Source organism: Nuphar pumila, chromosome 4, assembly GCF_984573655.1.
Source record: "Nuphar pumila chromosome 4, dmNupPumi1.hap1.1, whole genome shotgun sequence".
NCBI lineage: Eukaryota > Viridiplantae > Streptophyta > Magnoliopsida > Nymphaeales > Nymphaeaceae > Nuphar > Nuphar pumila.
Genome location: NC_143252.1, coordinates 29,043,799 through 29,063,524, shown reverse-complemented (window position 1 = coordinate 29,063,524; position 19,726 = coordinate 29,043,799). Strand labels below are relative to the sequence as shown.

The 19,726-nt window shown below is 37.9% G+C and overlaps 1 protein-coding gene across 1 annotated transcript in view; it reads right to left on the bottom strand.

Moving 5' to 3' along the window:
* The window catches only part of LOC149839768 (uncharacterized), a 64,728-nt gene that overhangs the window by 4,013 nt on the left and 40,989 nt on the right, over nucleotides 1-19,726 (bottom strand). The window contains exon 9 of the mRNA XM_090004923.1: nucleotides 19,467-19,518. Within this exon, the coding sequence (XP_089861049.1) occupies nucleotides 19,467-19,518 (52 nt within the window). The remainder of the gene's footprint in view (nucleotides 1-19,466; nucleotides 19,519-19,726) is intronic.

The window sequence follows — 19,726 nt, the reverse complement described above, 5'->3', positions numbered from 1 at the left end:
GTGCGGTGAGCCCTCAAAAGTGCCCTCAAAAGTGCCCCAAAAGAGCCCTCAGAGGTCTCCAGAAGGTCCCCTCAAAAGGCCCTTCAAACCCTTCAAGAAACCAAGCAACCCTCCAAAGAAATAAAAGATTATAGCAACAACAAGAGGGAAGCAGGAGATGCTAAAAAGGGACTAGAAGCTCAAGCATTGAATACCCTTCTTTTTTCTTTTTAGATTATGATTTATTTTATTTTATTAATTCAATTGGGTTTGTAAATAGGCCACTTTATTTCTATTTGTTTAAGCCCCCTCCGCAGAGGGCCACACTCTCATTTATTTAATTAATTATTTTTATTTTACAAGGCAATAAAGAGTAGTTTAGCTTTTGTGGAATACAAAGTACTTTCTCCCGTTTCTTGAGATCGACCTGGACTCCACCACTTGTGTGAGCCGGTTATTATTATTTGGTATCTGGCTTTCACCAATGTTTTTATCAAAAATATTGTTTTAAAAAATCATTTCATAAAACTTACACCAAATTTTTGGTGTCGTTGCCAGGGAACAGCAATTGAAATACGAGTATTCACTTTATTGCCACTTGTGTGTTCTCGTTTTACTTAGCATTGTTAGTTTCTTTTTTGCATAATATTTAGGATTGCTAGTTTATTTTTCCTGTTTATGAACTAGGATGGCTAGTGTCATGAGCTTAGAAGCGAAGGCCCCCGCAACATAGGTTTGGGTAATCGCAAACACCGAAAGCATGTCTTTTAAGCACACAAGCAATGCACAACACATACACGAGCAAAAGCAAGAATACGCACATGCACAATCACAAAGAGAGCAAATAGGCAAGGATGAAAAAAGCTTATTTATAGATAGTTGAAAGCAAAGTACATCAAGAAGGGGAGAGAGGGTCCGAATACACGAAGTTCTTAAGCCGTAAGGCCTTGTGGGGCACTCGAGAATGCCAAAGAGGTATATACATAAGAACAAAAAGGTGAAAAACATGGCGGTCCAGAACACGCTCTCCCGCCTAAGTTGGTGCTGTCTTCGATGCCAATTGTTCATGATAGTCTTCTACAAGCAGTCGATGCTGAAACATGCCACTAGCCTTCTCTCAGGTGTCTTCACATTCTAGCAATCCCTTCCACTGCACTAAGTACTTTTTGACTTCCCCAAGGTAGTTGTTGGAATGGTTAAAGACGACTTTAGGTTCTTTGCCTGGTACACTGACCGTTGAAGGTGTCCGCTGAGGGATGGGAGCACATTGAGCCATACTCCGTTGAGGGTCTCCTTCATCTTCATGGAACGACTTCAGGTTGCATATGTAGAATATCGGATGCACTTGAAAGTTTGCTAGCAAGTCCAGCTGGTACGCCGAGATTCCCACGCGCTTGATAATGGTGAAGGGACCATCATACTTGCGAATAAGGCCTCAGTGGTGGCTCCGAAAGATAGTTGTGTGATCGAAAAAGAGCTTGGCCAACACCTTGTCTCCAACACGAAAATTTGTTGGACGACGCTTCTCATCTACCTATTTCTTCATGTGCTTGGTCGCCTTGTTTAGGTATGCCTTCGCTAACTCTGTCTGATCTTGCCAGTTCTTGACGAACTGGTATGCATAAGGTGTTTTGCCACATCCTCACGCAACAATTGTGGAGTCTGCGGCTGTTGTCCGGTTGCAACTTCAAAAATCTCATGCTTAGCTAGGAGAAGAGTCATTTTATGACACAACAGGGGATTGTTCTTGGACATATTGTGTCCAAGAAAGGAATTGAGGTCGATAAGGCCAAAGTGGAGTTGATTGTCAAATTATCTTCACCGACCTCTGTGCGGCAGGTACGTTCATTCTTAGGGCATGCAGGTTTCTATCGGCGGTTCATCAAGGATTTTAACAAGATTTCTAGACCATTAGGTAACCTGCTCTCTAAAGATTAGCCGTTTTGTTTTGATGATGTCTGTCAGAAGGAATTTTTGTCTCTGAAGGAGGCCCTGACCACTGCACCTATTCTTCGATCTACCGATTGGTCAGTACCTTTTGAAATCATGTGTGACGCATCGGATTATGCGGTAGGAGCCATTCTGGGCTAGAAAATAGAACGAAGGTCAAATGTCATTTATTACGCTAGCAGGACCCTCTCAGATGCTCAGATGCATTATACGACCACTGAGAAGGAACTACTAGTTGTCGTATTTTCCCTCGAGAAGTTTTGTTCCTATTTATTAGGCTCCAAGGTTATCGTTTACTCTGATCATGCCGCTTTGCAGTATCTGATGAGTAAAAAGGATACCAAACCACATCTCATCCAGTGGATCCTTCAACTACAAGAATTTAATCTCGAGATTCGAGATAAGAGTGGAAGCGAGAATCTTGTAGCAGATCATCTGTCCAGATTGACGGTGGAGACATCCACTGATCAGGGACAAATTGATGATTCATTCCCGGATGAGCAACTTATTCATGTCAAGTGTTTGCCCTAGTTTGCGGACATTATCAACTATCTGGTGATCGGTCAGTTCTCTGTGCATTGGGCCAAGAATGAGCGAAATTGTTTTCTGGTGCAGGTGAAACATTATTTCTGGGAGAATCCAAAGTTATTTTGATTATGTCCCAATCAAGTGATTCGAAGGTGCGTCCCTGAGGAGTTCACTTCCATTCTTGAGTTATGTCATTCCTTGGCCTATGGAGGCCACTTTTCTAGTTGAAAGACCGCAGGAGATGCTCACATTGTCAGCAAACCAGGAGCATTTCCAAGCGCGATATGATGCCTCTTCTTCTCATTCTTTTCGTAGAGATTTTTGATGTCTAGGGCATCGACTTTATGGGTCCCTTTACGCCATCGTTCGATTTTGTTTATATTTTAGTGGCAGTCGATTATGTGTCCAAGTGAGTCGAGGTCGTGGCCATCCGGACCAAAAATCATAAAGAGGTGATTCGATTTATCAAGCACAATATCTTTAGTAGGTTCAGTGTCTCGAGATCGATGATTAGTGATGGTGGTACGCACTTCAAGAATGTGCAAGTAGCTTCTTTACTTAGGAAGTATTATGTACACCATCGGATTGCTACACCATATACCATCCACAGACGAGTGGCGAGGTCGAGGTCTCCAATAGGAAGATTAAGCGGATTCTTGAAAAGACAGTCCGGCCATACCCAAAAGACCGATCTCGGCGCCTTGATGATGCCTTATGGGCCTATAAGACTGCTTTCAAGACCTCGATTGGCATGTTCCCCTACCAATTGGTTTTTGAGAAGCCATGTCATCTCCATGTTGGAGCATAGGGCGTATTAGGCAATCAAAAAGTTCAATTTTAATATGGCCCAAGTTGGCGCGGAGAGGAGATTGCAGATGAGTGAGCGCGAAGAGTTGCGAAACAATGCGTATGAGAGCGCCAAAATCTACAAGGCTCAAACCAAGTATTTTCATGACAAGCACATTATGCGAAAACAGTTCAAACCCGAGCAGAAGGTTTGGCTTTATAATTCGCGACCCAATCTCTTTCTAGGGAAGCTGAAGTCTAGATAGGATAGCTCGTTCATAGTCCAAAGAGTTTTTCTACATGGTGCTATTGAAATTTTGGACCCACGAACGGTCAGCATGTTCAAGGTCAATGGGCAACGACTGAAGCCTTGTATTTCTGATGCCATGGTTAGTCAGGACATCGAGGTCATTGACCTCATTGATGAATGAGGCAGTGCACAATGTTTGTATGTTGTATTTTTAGGATTAGATTTTTGGTTCTTTCGTAGTTTTCTTAGGACGTGTTTGTTTATTTCTTTATTCATGAGCGTGAATGTTAGACTATGTATGCATTACATTTTTTGCATTTTTATGAGTTAAAAGCATTGAGACAGGCGGAATCTCTGCAGAGCCAGTACAGAGCAGTATCAAGTAAGATTCCATAATGCGGGTCAGGTGACTTCTACTACTTTCCTCCTATTTCTTTTATTTCTCATGTGCATTTATATAGTTTCATGCAAGCATGGGGGAGTGTCACTGAGGATAGCGTCATTCAAGTATGGGAGAAGAGGTGTAGTTTGTACACCCAAATCTTTTTTTCGTTATGCATTTGCACATTGATGAAAACTCATAAAAATTAAACTTTTAAAGAATGTGTTTGATCTTATATGAATGTTTTACATAATCTAATGTTTTAGAGAATTTTTAAGCTCCAAAAAAAAAATCTAACATTGATCTAGAAAAACATGGTTGTTTATGTGGATTTCAAAGAAATAACAGTAGATGATGTTAGAGTTTATTTTAAATCACAAGTATGAATATGCACAGTTTATTTTTGAAAACTAAGCAAATAAACAACATTAAAAATAGGAGCTCAAAAGTGAAAAAGAGCATATGTTTAGTTGTGTGATCTCTTCGTATTCCCCAGTAACTGGGCATAGCCACAAGTTGAAGTGTTTGAGTTTCATGTCGAAAAGGATAACGAAGGATGTCACTTCTTTGTCTAAGTTAATAATTGTCGTCTATTTTGTTCAAGCAAGTAGAGCCTAAGGGGTGTTTACACCTGGTGCCCTAAAGTCATCTGGCTTGAGAGTCATCGGCCCGAAAGCCCCTTACATGGACTTTATAGAGAGCCTAATAGATGTTGACATTGCAAATGACAAGAAGCGAACTATACGTAAAACTATGAAAATTGAAGGTTTAGTGACTCGAACAATTAAGTCTGAGAGATACTTTGTATCTGGTGCCCTAAGGTCGTCTGGCTTGGGAGTCACTGACCCAAAACTCGTTACACGAGGGCACGAAAACTGAAAATTTGATATAGTGCTCAACAAAAAGAAAGTGTGAAAAAAATGAAAATTTGAAAAAAAAATTAAAAGCAAGAAAGAAAAAGTTCACTGCTTAGGAATAAGTATTGAGAAAACCTGTGCAGAAAACATATGAGTGAGGATAAATAAATAATGACATGCATATATTTGATTTTCTGAGATTAAAGCATAAATGATTATGATATTTAGAAAAGTAAAAGAAAATGTTTTATTCTATGGTGGCCCGTAAAAGACTCTAATTATGTTTTGATAAGGTAATGGCATGAAATATTTGTGAAAACAGACTCCTTAACTGCCTAATATTTTTTTATCTTGAATTTTTATTCATACATGATAGAGATGTTTGTGGGGAGCATCATTGCAAAGTCTCACAAGACCTTACTCGTCCACTGGGGTAACCCAGGGGTTTAAAGGGCTTGTTGCATATGCTAAATGCAATCGTGATTCCTATTAAAGTGAGTTAGGCTTTTGTTTTGTTTAGTTTGTCTTTTGCCTTTTGTTCAAAGTCAGTTTGCTCAAGGACTAGCAAACGATAAGCATAGGAGAATTTGATCATGCATAATTTTACAGGTTTTACATGCATGATTGTGTGCGATAAATGCTTAAAAATATTTGTTTGTTAGTAGTTTCATTGATTTTTATTAAATCGTAATTTGAGCAAATTGAGTCTCTTTTGAGTATTTTTGTAAAGTTAATTTAGTTTTTTGAAATATTTTTAGAAAGAGAAGTCCTTTTGAAATTCTTGAAAAATCCTTGGACTCTTTTTGAAAAAATTTCTAAAAACCTAATTAAACATAACCACTAACTATAAATAGTTATTTTAAAGAAGAGGGGGACATTTTTCCCTCTAGCCTTCTGCGCCCCCTTTCTCTCTCCTCTACCTCTTCTTCCCCTTGCTCTCTTCTCAACTGGTTGCCTACCCTATTCTTCCTTCTTATTCACTCTTTCTTCTTACCCTCGTCTTCGTCGGTTCTTCTTGCCCCCATCATCGGAGAGATTGGAGGTTCGTATGATTGCCATGGAGAAACCATCTTCTTCTTCTCAACCCATCCGTCGGAGGTAAGCCACAGGTTTGCGTCTTCTCCCCCATCTCCATAGTATTTAGTATTATTGCATGCATCATCGTTGATATTTTTTTTACTCATCATCATAGCATAGCATCCTTTAATCGTTGTGATTCGTATCATCTAAGATTAGGTTTATTTTCATTGTTGCATAGATAAAATAAGTAAAAAAAAAATATCATAAATCGGTTCCAGGAGGTATATAGTTTAGAGTAGAATAGGATCTAAAATTTTTGCAATAGTTAGCTAATGATGTGAATTTTTAAAGGTTCGACTGTTCCGGTGGTTAACGTTAAATCTTGTTGAGAACCACTCACACTGTGAAACCGGGTCTTCCTTTTTGTCGACTGCTTGTTCAATTCGCACCAAGATAGATTTGATCAGTCCATTAAAATGTGGGTTTGATTATCAAACCACGCCGTTCATTAGAGCTTGTTGTATTTTCACGCACAACCGGATCGACATCTTGGTGTAGAGACAAAAGTAATCTGATTGAAGATCGATGAGACATCCAGTCTGCACGCAAGTGGATATCATACTTAAAAAACATTTTTTTTTCGTGTTTACTGAATTGTCAGTAAGGTGCAGGTTTCACGCAGATCACGCATGCATTATTGAGGTTCAGCAAGAGTGTTTCTGTTCAGCCGCATTAGGAATTTGTGTATTAGCTGCATGTTAACATTAGTTAACTTGAATTAATTGTTTAATATATTTGATTAGCTTACTTTGAATCCACTGCTTTAGTATAGTTAAATTCAATTAATTTGTTAGCTTGCTGGTTATTTCATTAACAGTCTTGTTACTTAGTTTAGCTAGTATAGTTATAGGCATTTAGATTTAACTAGAATGTTTATTTAGTTAATTTGCATTCAAATTTTCTTATATTAGCATGATACATTAGTTTAGTTAGGTCTGAATACTGTTCATGTTCTTCTTGGTGGCTGATTAGATTAGTTTGTTTCTTTTAAGTGATCATAGTTAGTTAGTTTATGTTTATTCACTTAGTTAGTTTCATAAATTGTTCTTTTTAATGAGTTAGCTTGTTTTACTAATTTGTCTTTTAGCAGTTTCATAACTTTGTTTTTGATTAGTTAATAGTTATGTTATTTTGTCTTCCAGAGTAGTTTGTCATTTTATGTTAGTTCAATTCTTGTTTTGTGATTTTTTTCGTACTAACTTGTGATTTCTGTGTAGTTTTCTTCCGTATTTTTGTGTTTTGTGTTTTTATTTTTACCGGAGAGCATTCAGAAGTGCGGTGAACCCTCAAAAGTGCCCCAAAAGAGCCCTATGAGGTCCCCACAAGGTCCCCTCAAAAGGCCCTTTAAGCCCTTCAAGAAACCAAGCAACCCTCCAAAGAAAGAAAAGATTATAGCAACAACAAGAGGAAGCAAAAAATGATAAAAAGGGACTAGAAGCTCAAGCATTGAAGACCCTTCTCTTTTCTTTTTAGATTAGGATTGATTTTATTTTATTTTATTAATTCAATTGGGTGTGTAATAAGGCCACTTTATTTCTATTTGTTTAAGCCCTCCGCAGAGAGCCGCACTCTCATTTATTTAATTAATTATTTTTATTTTTCAAAGCAATAAAAAGTAGTATAGCTTTTGTAGAATACAAAATATTTTCTCCCATTCCCTGAGATCGACCCGGACTCCACCACTTGTGTGAGCCGGTTATTTTTATTTGGTACATGGCTTTCACCGTTTTTATCAAAAATATTGTTTTAAAAATCTATCTCATAAAACTTACACCACTCAGCTAAACTAAGATTTTTTATGTGAAAACCCACTTTCAATACATTCATTTCATATGAACTCTCTGGAACAAGACTTTTGCAAAAATAGAAAAAGAGCCAACTTAGATATATTAGAATGACCTAATCTTTGATGTTAAAAAAAAATATTTTTTTCTCAACAAAATTACAAAATGAGTCTTTAGGAAGATAAGAAAATCCATGTAGTAAAGGTTTCCCCTCATATGTCCTTCCCCATTCAACCATCCTGACTGGTGATCCTGCACTCAACATTTTTTTTATGAAAAGGAGACCTCATACCCATAATCCAAAATTTGAGAAACGGATAATAAATTTAAATTGAATTTTGGAACAACTCTAACTTTAGGAATTTGAAAAAAGTTTGAAATATTTGAAAATGTTCTAGTATTTTTAATTTCTAAATTCGGATACAATGGATTTTGTGCCATAAAAACACTATTATAAAAGAATTTTTTGCATTCGGATACAAAGGATTCTAAATGATCCATATGAAAGGAGGCATCGAAGTCGAGAATCCAAGAAAGCGTATGCGAAGGACAGAAAGTAGGCTTCTTGGCAAAAATGACAAATAACTCTTCTTCTTTCTCCACGGTTATAAGTTTTCCCATTGTTATTTTTTAAAAATTGAGGAGGTTTATATGCTTTGACATCGTTACTGGGTCTTGACACGGCAAGAACCTCCTCACTTTTCTTAGTCATGCCAAGTCAGGTCTCAGCTTGGTATATCTCTCCAAGACCATCATCAAGAGAGGTAGTTTTGGTCTTATATAAGATATTGGACCTAACTTGCTCAAACTCGGGTCTTAACCTAAATAGGAAAGAAAACAAATATTCTTACTCATGTTGCTTTTGCCTCGTTTTAATAGCAGGACCATCCCACTTAGGCTCAAGTAATGCTAATTCATCCCTAAGAGGTGAGAGAGTACCATAGTAATCTCTCACACTCTTATCACCTTGTACCATAGTAATCTCTCACACTCTTATCACCTTGTTTAATCATACGAAATTTCTCTTGAAGAAAATATTTTTGTGTCAAATCTTTTTGCATAAACATTTTCTTGAGAAAACTCCAAAGTCTCATATATTTTTTTTAATTTAACTATACTTGCCGCAATTTTGAGTTTCATGTTATTAAGAAACCAAGAGAGAATTTGAGCATTTTTGGCTTCTCAATTTTTCACCTTGATGATATGATCTTTGAGTGCTTTCTCTCTTGCTTCTTCACCATCAATTTTGGTGAGATGTGTTATGGTTCTCCCCATAATTTTTTTCCCTTGATATGGTGTCTCTGTTAGAAAGTGACTTTGAATATTTTAGGTTCGATAATGAACCCATACACATGCACATTAAGTGCGAATATACCCACTTAAGGGAACAACACAAGCACATCAAGTGCTAATACATAAACCCATAAAAGGGATAAATATGACTTAAAGTCATAAGTTGAATATTATTGAAGAAATAGGAAGAAGAGGGTAAAAACCCTATACAATGGAGCATAAGCTCCCCCAAGGAGTGAAGGAATTACAAGGGGAAAACCCCTATTTATAATACAAGAAAGGAGCCACATAGGGGGCTCCCAAAAGAGTCGTTGGGAGCCCCCAACGGTCACATTTGTGACCGTTGGGGGCTCCCCAACGACTCTTTGGGGAGCCTCCCTAGGTGGCGCAAACCACAAAAAAGAGAAAAATAAAAAGAAAAAGAAAAATAAAAATTACAAACATATTCCAAATGGAATATGCGTAAAACTGTGAAATGACTAAACTACCCCTATGCTATAAATAGAGAAATATTATATATATATATATATAATTAGGATAATACATATGCATATATACCATATATGAATATGTATTATCCTTTATATATATAAAATATATATAAGATTACAAAGGTTGAATGATACATTTTAACAGTCTCAAAGTGGCAGCCCACATCAAATAATTGGGAGTCATTTAGCTTGAATGCAACCACAGTCATGGATTCTTTTTCACCCATCTTAATAGTGAGAAGTTACAGAACTCTATTTCCTTGCATTCACGACCTTTGGATAAGAGTTTGAAGAAGTCGCTTTGTAATAACTATCTTTGGAGAAGTCTTACACAATCCAAGAGCCATAGGCTCTGATACCATGTAATGAAACAAGCGAAAACACGAGTTTTTGGTTGAAAGTGTTTTGTGCTTTGTGAAAGACAATGATAAATTGTCTCCTAAGGCTATTGAAAGTGTTTTTCTTGGTTATGGGGAAAATCAAAAGGGTTATAGATGTTATGATTTAAAAAATGAAATACTTTATATTTCAAGAAATGTAAGTTTCCTTGAAGATGAGAATGGCTTTGAGAAAGATAGTGATTATTCTTTCTTGTTTGATTTATTGCCTAAGGAAATAAATGAATCATCTAACATTGATGATGAGAACGATGTTAATGATTGCATTGCTAATGAACCAAGTAGTAATTATAAAAGTGGTAATGATAATTTTGAAAATGACACTCCCAACATTGTTGGTAATGAAGGTTGAAGCCAATAATGACAGTTTTTAAGGTTTATTCCGAAAGTACTAACGAGGATTGTTAAATTATATATCAAATATTGTAATCTTATATATATATAAGGTGATACATATACATATACTATATATATGTTGTATCTACCTAATTATATATTTCTTTATTATTAGTCGTACGGGTAGTTTAGTCATTTCATCATTCTTGCGCATATTCATTTTACGAATATGCTTGTAATTTTGCTTTTTTTATTTTTATTTTCTTTCTTTTATTTCTTTTTTATTTTGACTTAGTCAACTCACCTTGGGGGCCCACTCTTATAAACGTTGGGCCCCTCCAACGGTCTCCAACGTCTATGAGTTGGACCCCTCCAAGGTCAACGTCTATGAGTTGGACCCCTCCAAGGTCCTCCTTATTGTGTATAAATAGGGGCATTCCCCCCCCCCTTGTAATTCCATGGCTTTGGGTCAAAGCCCAAGTGTTTTTCAATAAAGCTTTTATTCTTTTATGCCTTTGTGCATTTGTGAGATTTAGTGAGTTGTGCTTTTGTACACAAGTGCTCTAAGAGTGCTTATTGTGCACGTGTTTATCATCAAGAATATTAAGGTCTTGATCATAGTATCTTGTTAAAGATACTTTTACAAGGACCACCCATGTCCACTTGATAAACATATGCAAAATGAACCTATAGATGAAAACCAACCTTAGGAGATCGAAACACATGTCCAAGGCCCCTAGTAGGTTTGTGTGTCGTGAGTCCTTTACCTTAAAATATAGAGCTTGTCTATTAGCCATTCATGCCCTTTATGAACCATCTACCTACAAAGAAGCCAAAGATTATCCTCATTGGATAAAAGTTATAAAGATTTGAGTTAAATGCTCTTCATAGAGCCAAAACTTGAGAAATTGTGGGTCTTTAAGAAAGAAAACCATAGGATGTAGATGAGTATGCCTCGTGAATGCCATGTCCTATCAAGTATAACTCATGCTCCAGAGTGTACTCTTCTATCACTAGCAGTGTTGTTAAAAGTGTGCCTTGAGACGCAAAAGGCATGCCCCGAGGCACCAATGTTGTGTAAGGCAACATGAGGCATGCGCCTCATGGGCCTTAAGGCGTACGCCCCAAGGCGAGGCGCACCTCGAGGATGAGGTGCACGCCTCAAATGTTCTTTTTAAAAGAAAATGTGGGAGGCCCAATAGGTCTCTCTCTCTCTCTCTCTCTCTCTCTCTCTCTCTCTCTCTCTCTCTCTCTCTCTCTCTCTCTCTCTCGTGTGTGCGTGCTTGACAGAGGAAGAAGAAGCTCAGAGGAAGGTCTGCAGAGAAAGAAGGTCGGTACTCAGTACGTACCCCCTCTCTCCTTCGTCTCTTCTTCTTCTCCTTCTCCTTCTTCTCCTTCTTGATTTGTTGCTTATTTGTCCTTTATATGAGTGGCGTGATATTTGTATTATGTAATTATCTTTTGTTCCTTGATTAAATAATCACATCTTCTTTGCTTGATCGGTTAGATTATTGTGTTGTAGTTGTTGCTTGGAATTCGTTTTATAATTTAGTTTAGATTCTCTACTTAGTATCCAATTATTCAGTAATAGTACTAAATGATGCATCTTTATTTGTGTTTTTTTATTTGGTTAATTTTTTTTTTTGAAGCTTACCCCTTATGCCTCGAGGCTTACGCCTCACTTCATGAGCAGGTTTTATGCCTCGGCGCTATTCACAACATTGATAACTAGTCAAGCTTTATGGTCTAGTGCTTCAATCAACCTTAATCTTATATACTGGAGTAACTGGACACATCCAACATTTTAATGCTAGCATCTCCTTATTTATTTCTTCAACATGACCAAGATTAGCGCAAGCATGACTAAAATAGTGAGGTGCTTTATGTTCATAATGTCCATCTACAAACACCAAAAATTCCAAGGAAAGACATCATAATTCATCCATCAGTTAGGAAAATGACACTTCCAGTGGATCTGCTGGTTGGATCCATGTGAGTAATTGATTATTATTAGAAGTAAACAAAGGACAACAATGTTGAGCAATGTTATCAGTATAGTATTGGATTGTACATTATGATACATGGTATTGCAGTATTTGCCATTAGGCCGATACTAAACTGCATATAGTATTGGCAGGTTATGATTATCGGGGCAATATTGACCTGTATCATGTCATTTGGTAGTTTATCACAAGGTATACAAATACAATACACCCTGTATGATACAAAAATAGTAAATATTTTGTTTTTTCAGTTGTTACATATCATTTCATATATTTCAGTAGTGAATATTTATATTTAATTGATCATAATGCCTATATCTGATTTTTTGCTTATTGAATTTTATAATTTTCCTAATTTTTTTATGCATTTTTTGTAATTTTCAAATAGTTTTTTATGTATCTTATGACACACCCGCACCCATGGCCCTTATGACACAGGTTCCGATATATTTGTTACAACATTGATGTTGAGTAGTTGTATCAAGTACATTATTAAATACACCAGTCTCAATGTCGCAGTGGCTACATTTTCAATCTTCTTACATAAGTGCAAGGCTAAAAGGTGAACGAGGAAGAAGATTTGGGTGCACATAAATCATTATGCTGCTGATCCACTAAAGATTTCATCCTAATTGGTCTAATTTCACTTGATTGTGCTGGTGTATCAATGGAGATAGACATGGCAGCATTGTAAACAGCATGTAATGGGTTTTTGGTTGTAATTAAAGGCCAAAATGTTGGGTTGAATCCTTACATATGATTAGATATTGCTCGATGATTTTACGTCAAACATATTTGTAAAAGACATATCTCGTGATAAAAACCTTGTGTATTTCAACATAGAAGAATCTACAGCCAACCATCATCATGTCAAACAAACTTGTAGACATATGCAGTACTTTCAAGTTTGTTCCAGCAATATGAATGAATCAAATATAGTCACAATTCTTATGATGCGGATAGTTTGCATAATTGCATGCTTGTTAAAAAGATGATCATATTATATTTAGTCATTCAAAGTCTTTACATGCAGCATGTTAAGCAAATAGATAGCTGTGTGCAATGCTTTTGTCCATGGATCAGCGCATAAACTAGCCAAATGCATCATGATAAGAGTTTAACGTGACAAATTTTGTATTCAACAACTCCATTTTGAGCAGGAGCGTAGAGGCAAGATATCTTATGCAAGATATCATAATTGAGTAGGAACTTCTCAAGACGCTTGAAAACTATACTCATCACCACCATCACTACGTAGGGTCAAATAATACACCTAATTGATTCTCAATACAGGCTTGAAATAGACAAATGTCAAGAATACTTGATCTTTACTTTTGAGGAAGAAAACTTAAGTGTATTTATTGAAGTACTGATTGAATGCAACATAATACTTAAACTTAAAAAGGAAAGAATGGATGTTGAACCTCAAACATTAGCACAAACTAATTCAAATGAAAATGAAGTTCTTTTACTGCTATGATCAAAAGAGAGTGGATGACTCTTAATGTAAAACCCAGTATCTGAAATATATATATATATATATATATATATATATATATATATATATATATATATATCGGACCCAGGTTGGATCCGGATCCAGACCCACACTTTTAACCCCCGTGCTTATAAATAAGCACGAGGGGGGGTCCTCTTACGCAAAAGAGGAACCCCCCCCTCTCTCTCTCTCTCTCTCCTCGAACCCCCGCTACCCTCTTGCCGCTCTCTCCCTCCGACCTTCTCTCTCTCGGTTTGCCGGTGACCCCCTACAGGTACGCAGACTTCTCTTCTCCCGTCTCTCTTCCCTCTTCCCATCATCTCCCTTTGTTAACGACTGAGGGGAGGGCACCTCTTCCCTGCCCCCCTCGTCTCTCTGTGTCAAGTTCGCAAAGGAGGGACGCTGCCCTCTTCCCCGCCCCCCTCGTCTCTCTCTGTGTGTGTTTTCGAGGGGGAGGGGCATCGCCCCCTCCCTGCCTTCTCTCTCATTTATGCAGGAGAGGGGCGCTGCCCCTCCTTGCCTCCCGGATTCAACAGAGGGGTGCCCCTCCCTGCTCCCCGCTCTCTCTCTCTCTGTTTTGATGGGGTCGGGCTTGGCCAGGTAACCGAGCCCACCTCCCTCTCGGTTTAAGGTAGGACCAGGCTCAGCCAGGTAGTCAAGGCCACCCCATCTCTCTCTCTCTCTCTCTCTCTCTCTCTCTCTCTCTCTCTCTCTCTCTCTCTCTCTCTCTCTCTCTCTCTCTCTCTCTCTCTCGGGTTTAGGGCTAGACTCGGCCTAGTAGTCGAGCCCACCCCACCCCGTCTCTCTCTCATTCTCGGTTTGAGTTGGGGTCGGGGTCGGGCTCGGCCAAGTAGTCGAGCCCACCCTACTTCCTGTGCTGGCAGTTCGGAAGGCAGGGGCGCGCTCCCTGCCCCCTTCCTCTTTCTTCCGGTAGGTTGGCGTGCCCCTGCCCCTTCCTTCTTGCTATCGGGCCGACGGGGCAGGACGCAGTCCCTGCCCCCCTCCCTCTCTCTATCCGTCCATCGGGCAGGAGTGCAGCCCCTGCCCTTTTTTTCTGTTGTCAGGAAGGGGCACAACCTTGCTTTTCCTTTCTTTTTTGTTTTGGCCCCTCGTGAGAGTCGACACTTCTTCTCTAATAAAGAAACGCTTTTTACGCAGTACACGCATCCCATCGGCGCAACGGATTCTGCACATGCCCCAAGGCATGCACCTTTTATCACCTACGCCCAGAGACGTTAGCAACTCCGACAATCTTCGAGGTGAGAAAGAGTAGCGCAAAGGACAATGGAAGAACTAAATTAAGCATATAACATTTAAACTACAATAAATAAAGAAACGCTTTTTACGCAGTACACGCATCCCATCGGCGCAACAGATTCTGCACGTGCCCCAAGGCATACGCCTTTTATCACCTGCGCCCAGAGACGTCAGCAACTCCGACAATCTTCGAGGTAAGAAAGAGTTGCGCAAAGGACAATGAAAGAACTAAATTAAGCATATAACATTTAAACTACAATAAATATACATATATATACGCTTTTAACTCAAGAACGTAGTTTTGCGATTCTTGTCCTTTCCTTTATGTCATTTACTTTGGCATCGCGCTTTAGTGCACAGGCTACTATTGACGCATTTAATTCAAGAACACAGTTTTGCAATCATTTTCCTTTCCTTTATGCCATTTACTTTGTCGTTGTACTATCACATGCACAAGCTATTGTTTACGCATTTAATTCAAGGATGCAGTTTTGCCATCCTTGTCCTTTCATTTATGTCATTTACTTTGTTGTTCCACTATCACGTGCACAGGCTTCTGCTTATGCATTTATTTAGCCGAGGTACAAATTCATATATCGTGCACTGCTTACGTACTTTTTAGCTCGATATGCGGTTTCGCACATCGAGTCTTTCTTTATACATTGTCGTCGTGCTGTAATGTGCACAGGCTTATATTGTAATATATGTATTATTCTTACAAAAATGCAATCTCGTAAGACATGCAAGTGCGTATTCAATCCTACCTGTTTTCCACTTGCTCATTTTCAAAAGACAAGGGTTTGCGTATGAGCGCTAGAGTTTTTAAGAATGGGATTCCTTGCGAGAATCCGGCTTTCCAAATGCGTAGTTTTGCAAAGCAAATTTTGCACACTTAAGGGATGCCAATTTGCAACTAAGTTTTCTCAAGCCGACACATTACGAAGAAATGTTTTACAAGCTCAAATTTATATCCTATATGACCCGGATATCCTCGGTTGGAGCATGGGAATGTGTTTGGATGGGGTTTCTGTTGAAAAACTCATACCCTTTTTATCGTAAGCAGTATCGCGAGACATGCGCAACATGTTGATACTACGATAACTGGATGAGAGATTCGTGGCAAATCTTGTATCGTGCAAATTGTACAATGTTATAAAAATAGTTGGAAAGACCAAATCATGTCAAACTAAACTAAATAGTTGCATCGTTTCTTTTACGAAACATTGAGTTGGGTTTTTTTTTTAGAAACCAATACCATTTTCATTGTAGCTGCACTTTTAGACAGGCACGACATGTTAGTACTATGATGATTGGACGAGAGGTTTGTGGTAACCTCGAAGCGTGCGAATGACACATTTTTTAAATCACGTAATTGTGATGATGACCTTCACAAGCAACATGCTCGAGCTGGTTTGAAAGACCAGAGCATGTAGAATGGGTCGTCTGTTAAATAAAACCTAACGCACTCATTCGCCTCTTGTTTCTTTAAAGGGAGATGATGGATTGGAACAAAAACTCCGATGGACAGGTTGTTAACAACCACCCCTCGGGTAAATGAATCGGTGTTCTAAGTCATCGAAGTTAGGGGACGAAACTACTAGAGATTATCCTAAGTGGTAGATCACATGGACTTCTACAGAAGTTGAATGCATCCGTTGCAACGTATGCCTTTGGGGGAATCCCCTCTTGGTCACCGACCGTTCCCTTAGGAGCGGACTCAGCTAGCTACCTGGGGTATCGAAAATACATGGCATAATAAACTCCTTTATTAATCTTAGTTGTTTCTACGTTTGGCACCTGTGCGTACCCGCATGACAACTAATATTGAAACAAAGTTATTCTGTTCACATTACTTGTAGAATTGCATATCATGTATGAATTAAATGCAAATGCTAGAATTGTTCTATATTGTTATACTTGTGCATCTACAGTTTTTCATGAAACTGACCCATCTTATGGGTACAAGTGATGATTAGGATTACACGACAGGCGATGGAGCGATTGCAAGATGGCTTCAAGATCCTACTATTTTGTTAAAACATGTATATATAAGTATATATATACATATATGTATATATAAGTATATATATACATATATACTCTTTATTTTCTCATTATACATTCAAATACCTGATAGGGATATTTTTGTAATTATTCTGTATTTTTTACTTTTAGGTTTTTTTTCTTTTTTTTTTTTCTTTTTACCTTTTTTCTTTTTATTTTAAAACATTGTAATTGGACCACTAGGGGCCCCACCATCTAGTCGTTGGGGCCCCAACAAACATTAATATGACCGTTGGGGCTCCCAACGACTAGAAGGGAGCCCCAAGTGGTCCCTCTCTCTCCTACCTTTTGCCTCTATAAAAAGAGAGCTCTCCCTCTTGTGTTGTAAGGGTTTTTCAACCCACTTTTGCTCTCTCTTCAATAGATTTTTGCCTTTTAGGCATTTCACCCCTTAGTGGGTTATTTGTGCACTTTACGTGCTTGTGTTCTTGGTTCTTTGTTTGGCTCTTTTAAAGAGTTCTTTGGATTATTGGTGCTTCCGCTAGTTTCATTACATGTTTCTGTTGGCATTCCGCATCCTGGATACGTCTTTTGGGTTTTGAATTTTTTATAAGGGTTTCCTCGGGAAATCTCATTTTGTATAAACTTGATATTATCTTTTAATGCATATGGTTTATAAATGTTGTTACGAAGATACAAATCTTTTTGTGAAATGGAGGTTTCACACTAATACGCTCAAGGTTGTCAACTTGTCTTTTTCTCAAAAATAGTTTTCGTTGATTTCACTAAAACAAAAACTCTGAAAAACAAAGGATTTTCTAGTCTCTTTCAAGCAGTGTTTTAAAACTCGCCGAGTCAACTCGTTGACTCGGCTGACTCGGCTCGGCCCTCCAGCGAGTCAACCCGGCAAGGCAAACTCGGTTTGCCAAAACTCGGGCTTGACTCGGGCTTGACTCGGCCTGACTCGGCTTGACTCGGCCGAGTTTTGGGATGTTTGAAATTTGTTTTTTGAGTTTCAAATTACAGTTTCGAAATATATAAGTACATATATTTTAACAAGGGTTACCCCCAGATTTTGTATAAAAAAGAAAATAAAAAGCATTTAAAGATAAAAAAGCATTTAAATCCATAGAATAAAATCGCCATGTTGTTCAAACTACTGTTCACCCTGTGTTATCAACTTATTCTAGCAAAATATTTTAAAGAAATGATTCTCACTATATATGGCAGGTCAACTGTGCCTATGGGAAGTCACATTTAGGTTTCATCATCCATTTGTTATGTGAACAAGCATTGTACATATTCAAATATTAGTAGTCTTTTTATAGTTGTGCCATTAATATATTTCCTGCATAGTTTTATACATGAGAGACAATTGCTTATTTATGTTGATATTGGGCATTCTGTAAACTTTCAATATGCACATATATCCATGTTTTACATTTATGGATTTGTTAGAGAGGGAATTAAAACTTTTAAAACAAGCTAGCATATATGATTGGCCATTTTAGGAACCTTAGGTAGTTGCAGACTGAACTCATGGTGACCAAATCCTCTAATTCAAGTCATGAATTAGTCAAAGTGCTTGTATAGATATCAAATTCAATTATTCAAGCAAACCTCTATAGCTCTTTGCAGTTGTTTTTATATTCTTACAGACATTTGGAGACTGTTTACTCAAAAACATGGTTTCAGACAAATTATATATTGTTTTTCTTTTAAAATCAAAAGTTAACAAAACCCGGTCCGAGTCACCGAGTTGACCCGCCGAGTCAAGTCTAGTTCTGAGTCACGGGTTTTAAAACCTTGCTTTCAAGTCATTCTAAAAGTTTACGAGTTCGAAATCGCCTATGCCATAATTTGACATCTTCTAAACCTCCATCTCACACATGAATACTAACAAGATGACTCAAAATGCAAAAGAGACAAACCACTAAAAGCAACTTTATTTTGAGACAATGACTTGGGATAGACTTCATTTATGACATACAGATTTGCACATTTTCTTTCCTTAATGAATGCCTTTTTTGTTTGAAGATAAAAGCAGGAGTTAGCTTAGTCTGCAAGTTGAGAGATTAAAGATTATGATGAACGCTTCTTTTTTAAGAAATAAAATTTTAGTATTCTTCTAAAATGATGATAAAAAATAACCAAAGCAAGATACAGAATACACCAAAATAAAGTTAACTACCAATCCCATTCAAGTCCTATCCAGGCTAGATCCCCATCCTGTCATTTCAATTTTGGCACAAGCATAAACATCTTTTTGAATAGAGTAATGTATGCATGACAGTGTGGAAGACCTCCCTGTAACAATTTCTCATTCCTTTCCAGCCAAGTGGCTCAACAAGCTAACAAGAGCCAATCCATTTCTTACTAGCCCTTTGTTAATTTCCTTGATGAGACCCAAAGCATGTAAAAACATGAAGAAAAGAAAGAAAGGCTGTTAGGGCCTTGAAGGAGCATGATTCCCAAAAGGAGCTGTGCTCTCAATATATATAATTACAGTTATGCTATTAGCAGTTCTATTTGCATGACTAACAGTGGTCGTGCTTATTTGGAGATTCTTGAAGACAATAAAAACTTGTACCTGGTCGTTTTATTACTTCTGAGCCATGGAAGACACAAGTGATGCCCCCATCCTGCAATATGTAACAAATACATCAGACAGGCGTGTGTGTGGGTTGGGGTGGTGGTCGTATGTGCATATGCATGCACACAAAAGTTTCAAAAAATTAATATGATTTGCTGAACTAATTAAGCTATTCTAACAGGAAAAAAAGAAGGTGCTTGATCTCCATACTATTGCCAGTTCACAAAATCAGAAACCGAAAACCAAATTTTCAATTT